The 6,000-nt window shown below is 41.5% G+C and overlaps 1 protein-coding gene across 2 annotated transcripts in view; it reads right to left on the reverse strand.

Annotated features, from left to right (window-relative positions):
- LOC125898191 (unconventional myosin-XVIIIa-like) overlaps positions 1-5,383 on the reverse strand; it is a 66,404-nt gene extending 61,021 nt beyond the window's left edge. For both annotated transcript variants that reach the window (XM_049591911.1, XM_049591910.1), the window contains exons 1-5: positions 5,150-5,383; positions 4,966-4,988; positions 2,458-3,258; positions 447-536; positions 167-238 (exon numbers count right to left, since the gene is read on the reverse strand). In XM_049591911.1, coding sequence (XP_049447868.1) covers positions 167-238; positions 447-536; positions 2,458-3,258; positions 4,966-4,988; positions 5,150-5,189 — 1,026 coding nt within the window. In that variant the 5' untranslated portion in view covers positions 5,190-5,383. The remainder of the gene's footprint in view (positions 1-166; positions 239-446; positions 537-2,457; positions 3,259-4,965; positions 4,989-5,149) is intronic.
- Positions 5,384-6,000: the final 617 nt, after the last annotated feature.

Below are 6,000 nucleotides of genomic sequence, written 5' to 3' on the forward strand. Positions count from 1 at the left end.
AAAACCTAACAGCAGACAGCTCGGGACAGCCGTGGACGTGGGTAATTTTTGGACACATTTCCCTCTAACTGGGGAAGCAAGCAGTTGACACAGGCTGGTCGCTGGGTAAAGCCTTGGTACAGCATGGCAGGTGCAAACCAAACAAAGTTAGAAAAAGAGAAGTTACATCATTGTCATTGAAGGCGAAGATCCTCCTCACACGCTTGTAATCCTCCTCAGAGGGAACCAGCTCTGGGACCTACAGTTGGATAGCAGGACCGGCCATTGCAATTGGGTAGCCAGAAAGTAAAATCAATGATACAGAGGAAATTGCTATGATTGTCCACTTTAGACAAACTGAAAACTGACTGTGCACAGAGAGGTATTCAGTATAAAAAAAACTAGTGCTTTTGAATGTAGGAAACACACACTGTTACTTGTACCTTTGAAGTAAGATGAGCACACACCTGTTCTCTTGGTGCAGACTGAGCTTGGGGCAGTGCAACAGAGGACGGTTTACCATCAGGGGCCACAGCGGGACAAGATGTCTCCTTTACCTTTATAATATATGCAAATACCCACAAACACACAGTTTGCCAGACAAACGTGCACACACACAGAGATGGAAATTACATGGGAAGATGACGATGAGGATGACATTTATGTTTTAGCTTCCGGTTAATCATTTTATTCTGTATTCAATCCAACACATTCAGAACTACAACCAACTTCAAGGGATGTTTGTTCCTGCTAATTTAATTTTCCAGTTAATTCAATCAGGAAATGAGTAGGGAAAATGACTATTACAGAAAATCGGACCATTAAGCACTGCAGCAAAAGAATAATGGTTCAAGGCTTTTGTCAATGGTTACTTAAGCAACAATCTGCTCTTCTTTAAAGCAATTAAATAGTTCAGTATTGTCTCAGCTGAAATTTTCATACAATTGCACTGACATCCAAGGAATCTGGGAAAGAAACCTGAAATTAAATCATCGAGTTTCATGACATTGCTCTGTAATTGTACGCAGCTGTGGATCAATAACTTAAGTTCTGTCCCATATCTGCTGCTAATTGCATCTAAAATATATTTCTAGTTGAGTCCACTGCCAAAAACCTTTTTAATCATGACAAAAATCAATATTTGTGATTGATTTTTTTTTTCTTTAGATGACAATAAGATGCTAGTTTTGAGTTAACTTCTTCTCTGTCATCTCATATGCTACAAGTAAGAATTCAACAAACATCCATACAAAGCCTTATGGTGGAAACAAATAACCACATACGTCACACTTTTCTTCCAGGGCTAGTTTAGTTGTATCTGATGGCTGACGTCAATAACATGTCATGTTGATATATAGCTCCACTGAGAACGAAAAAAAAGCGAAATCACAAGAGAGCACAAGAATGCTTAGTCACGCACAAATGTACTTTTTTAACATCGCATCCTGAGCCTTCCTTTAATATCAGAAAGCTAAATATCTCCCTGGGGCAGTCAAAAACACAATATCCCTAGGCAAAAACACCAGGTGCATATCTCCAAAATCAAATCCCTTGTTCCACAGCCAAATACCCAACTGTTCGCCAGATTTCGTGGACATCTGTTGATCAAATTTTCAGATGGCCTGCTGGCAGACAAAACGCCAAAGATACTAAATAACAGGACAAAATATAACCTTGTCTCAGGAGAGAGAGAGACTATGAAAGTATAGACAGCACAAGTGTGGAACTGAAAGGACAGCTACAAAATAAGTCCAGACAAACATAAAAAGTTTAGCGAAAGCTGAATTTAATTATCCATGTACCAGCTCCAAGCTGCACATGGTGATGCATGACCAACTGTGACCTTAGTTTTTTTGGTCAACTGTTTTTGGAAAGGGCTGTGTAATTGGCAATAGCTACTGATTAGTAACTCTATGAGAATATCATTTCAATTCTTCTTGTGATTCCTGTTTCTTGAAAAAGCATCCTCAAAGATCCTTAAAGCCCCTGCCTCAGTGGTCAGAACAACTTCAGTGCTTTGGCTGCAGAAAGTGACAGTAATGAGTCACAGCTCAGTGCTCATGGACAACTCCAGCTGACCACACTAGCAGAGTGCAGGCCATGAGTAAACCCTTATACCCACTGATGAAGTCTGATCATGAGCTGGTACATGCACCCTGCTTCCCTTCACTTATTCAGGGTGGCTTCATTATATCAAGGCTCTTTTTTTGTCAGAAATCAAGAGCAAGATTTCCTTTTGCAGGAAATGTTAAAAGGGCAATTTTGTTAATCACGAAAATGAGATGTAGTATTATGATGATAGTTGTAAGAAATGGTGATTCAAAACCGAAAGCAAATCTGGTCAATTTGAAGATGTCTTTCAGGGTAAACACTGTGACAAGGCTGCATGGATATGAACAGTAATGGCTGGGTTATTAACACACAGCATGCTCCACCCGGGGGTTAGGCAGCAAAACATGCACTTTTTTCACTCAGTACCTCCGGTTTCTTTACAGCAATTGGACGAGGCTTTGGTATGAACCCTGCAGGAGGAGCCAAGGGGTCTGTCTTTATGACAGGGATGAATCCCGGAGGTCTTGCCAGGGGATTTTGTTTTGGGGGCACCGGACTGGATTTTCTGGCAGGGATGAAACCAGGCGGAGGGGTCAACAGATTCTGTTTGGGGAGGGGGATGAAACCAGCAGGCGGGGCCAAAGGGTCGGGTTTGGGAGCGGGGATGAACCCAGCTGGAGGGTTGAGGGAGTTAGACTTTGGTGGTGCAGAGTTTGATGTGGGCACAGATGTAGATGTGGCTTCTTCTGTTTTTTCCGCAGTAGCTTTTTCCCCCTCTGCCTCCACCTCTCCTTTCTCCTCCTCCTGCTTCATCTCTTCTTTCATGTCCTCTTTGCGATCCTGGGTGCGGGTGCGCGGCCGGTGTTCCTTGGTTCTACTTCTGCCCATTAGGCTTGTCAGACCCATAGAGATATCATCCTTGTCCTGCCCAGCAGCTCTGGTGGTTTTAAACATAGAGTCTGCAGCAGAGGCAGCCCTAGCAGCCTCGGAAACAGCAGACTGGTTCTGCTCTACCGTCCCAGCAGGAACCACACGCCTAACAACTCTTCTCACAACCCTCACCACCTTTTTACCGCTAAAACTCTGGTCCTCCCCCGGAGTGTCTGGGTCGCCCATGGCAATGTTACTGTTGGACTCTTCCGCTGATGATGCAGTTGACTGTGGACCACTTCCTGTGTCTAGCCTCGGTGTAGCATCTGCCTGAGGCTGACTACTATCTACATCAGACTGGATACAAACAGAGGAAGGCAGACAGTGGCGCTGATTATTTCCATGGCTGACGCAGATAAAGTGTCAAAGATTTCAACAGCAGGTTCAGGGCTCAGAAACTCTGTATAAAGGATTATTCAAAAAATGGATTTATATCACACTCACTCACTCAAGCTAATGTATGCAATTACCCAAGCTAGTGTGTGCAATCAGGCCATTTGATTCAAGACTTTCATTTAGTTTTAACTTTGGAGCCTATTTGCAAACTGTTGTCAGAGATCAAGAATGCAGGCCATGCATTAAAGTGAGAAACACTGAATAAAACTTTAAACAGTACATCCGAGGGTGCCTTTGAGATTAAAAGAACCTAAGTTGTAAAAATTACATGTATATATAAAAAAAATACTTCATCCAAAAATGTACCATTATATATCAATATATCAATTACTCACCACATTATGTTGAATTCTTGGAGAAAAAAAAATGTTTTTTCCGAATGTCTCCACAGTGAACAAAGAATCCAAAAAGGCAAACATTCTTTATGAATCACTGACCACGTTTAACAACAGCAAAACAACATCAAAACATCCATCACACAGCTTGTGCAGTATAGTCTCATTTATCCAGTTGTCCACATGCATTTTCACTTGAGCAAAGTTCAAATCATGCACATGCCCAGGCCAATACTCGGCCGTGCATGAGAATGTTTGGAGCAAAACGTTTTAAATCATAATGTTTTAACAAAAAAAGCATGTTTGGAAAGTACTGAGCATACAACTGGATAAATAAAACTTGCACTACACTGCAAGAGTTGTGTCAGAGTTTCTATACTGATGTTTTGATATAGTTTTGCTGTTGTTAACTGGTTCCCAATTACTTCAGTTCATCAAGAATATTTGCCTCATTTGGATTTTCCATTCAACATGGAGGCATGCAAGAAAAAAGAGGTTTCTTCAGAAATTCAAGGTGAGTAATTGATATACAAATGGTCATTTTGTAGGTGAAGTATTCCTTTAAGCTTCACAGTGGTTCAATCGTGACTTCTTGGTGTTGTTGAACGTAGTTTCACAGAGGACACCAATTCCAATCTTTTGATTGTTTAATTAGCTAATAAAGAAATGTAGACACAGTGTTTCGGACAGTGGGCCAAGTAATATTCAGCACTGACAACAGAGAGACTAAATTGTTAGAAAATGTCCTTTATTAAGAAGGAAGACGTGCTTTATTGGGAGGGGAAATTCAATTTTTCCGCTCTGCTATTATATTCACACCCAAAGGCCCAAATGCACACATGCACACACAGGACCTACACACATACATTATGTATGGGGAGATGTCAGAGCGAGGGGGCTGCCCTATGGCATGTCACCCAGTCCACACTTTGTACTTGATTTGTACGGGGACTTGAAGCCAAATCCCCAAAGACTGAGCGACTGCCACCCCATGCTTTGGTCATGTTCTTCAAACAGCAGTTGCCCAGAGAAATATGAATATCACCTCGAGTTCTATCCTACTAATAAATTAATGATTAAGTGTATTTGTCATTACCTACCTATTCCAAAATTCAACCTATTGCTAGGACCACGCTAAAGTAAATTGTTTGCAAAAGGGTTGTGATTATGATTAGTAGCTACATTCTTCTCTGTTATCTTGTGCCACAGCACACAAAACTGTTCTCCGCATGTGAATTAGTGCCCAAGAGCATGCGAGGGAAAACACACTTACATCTGGCTTGTTCTCAACTTTAACCTACACAAGAGGAAGCAAAACCAAAGAGATCAAACCATACATTCAGACCAAAGCTTTTCTGCATCACCATAAAGGAGTATTTCACAAATTCAACAAGCAAAACCATGCAGATATGAACTGAAAGGCCAAAAAAACAAAAGACACAGAAAAGCGTGACTTCCCTTTTGCTCCCAGAATGAAAAGCGCGATTTGTACGCCATGGAGATAGGCCAGAAGTCATGGAACAAGCTGGGCGATGTGGAGAATAAATGAATGGAATGATGAGAGAGAAAAAGAGAGACAGCCGAGGAGAAGAGGATGTACTGAGCGCAGCGATGAAGAATGGGAATTTAGGGGTGAACGGTGGGAAACTGTGAACTTGTTTTCTGCATACAACAGGGCAGTGGGACCATGCAGCCCTGAGAACAGAACACATGAACAACAAAATAAAATGGACAGTTTGCTTTCGCATACTACAAGAGACAAGTGGGAGACATGAACATGAAGATCTAAAAAGATCTACACACTGCAAACAGGACTAGAAGTCTATACTCATCTGCACTAGTGTTATTTATGAAAAGTAGGCCTCACTCACAATCAATTACTATAACTATGTATAAAGAACTACCCTTCACCTAAGTCAGCACAAAAAAAAAGGTTTACATATGTTAGTCGTTCCTCTCATTTGTAGTGATGACACAAAATCAATCAGAAAACATATGACTATTGCACACAACAGGAACGTGTTGCCGATAGCAAAACACATTACAGCCAGCAATATTAATGGCCGATTGATTAAGGGATCAAACAATTCCATATCTATACTTAATGACCAGGCATACATGCAACTTGTTGAAACTTTTCATTAACAGTCCAGTATAAAAAATTGACCTGCTGCTCATTGAGGAGACACAGCAAACATGCAGCAACATGTTTCACCATCTCCGGCCCTGCTTTCATCAGAGTCCACTCCTATAAATAGTTTCAGCAGCAAAAGGAGGCCATTCTGAGACGCCATCAGAGCCCAAATGG

Source organism: Epinephelus fuscoguttatus, linkage group LG12 (genome assembly GCF_011397635.1).
Source record: "Epinephelus fuscoguttatus linkage group LG12, E.fuscoguttatus.final_Chr_v1".
NCBI lineage: Eukaryota > Metazoa > Chordata > Actinopteri > Perciformes > Serranidae > Epinephelus > Epinephelus fuscoguttatus.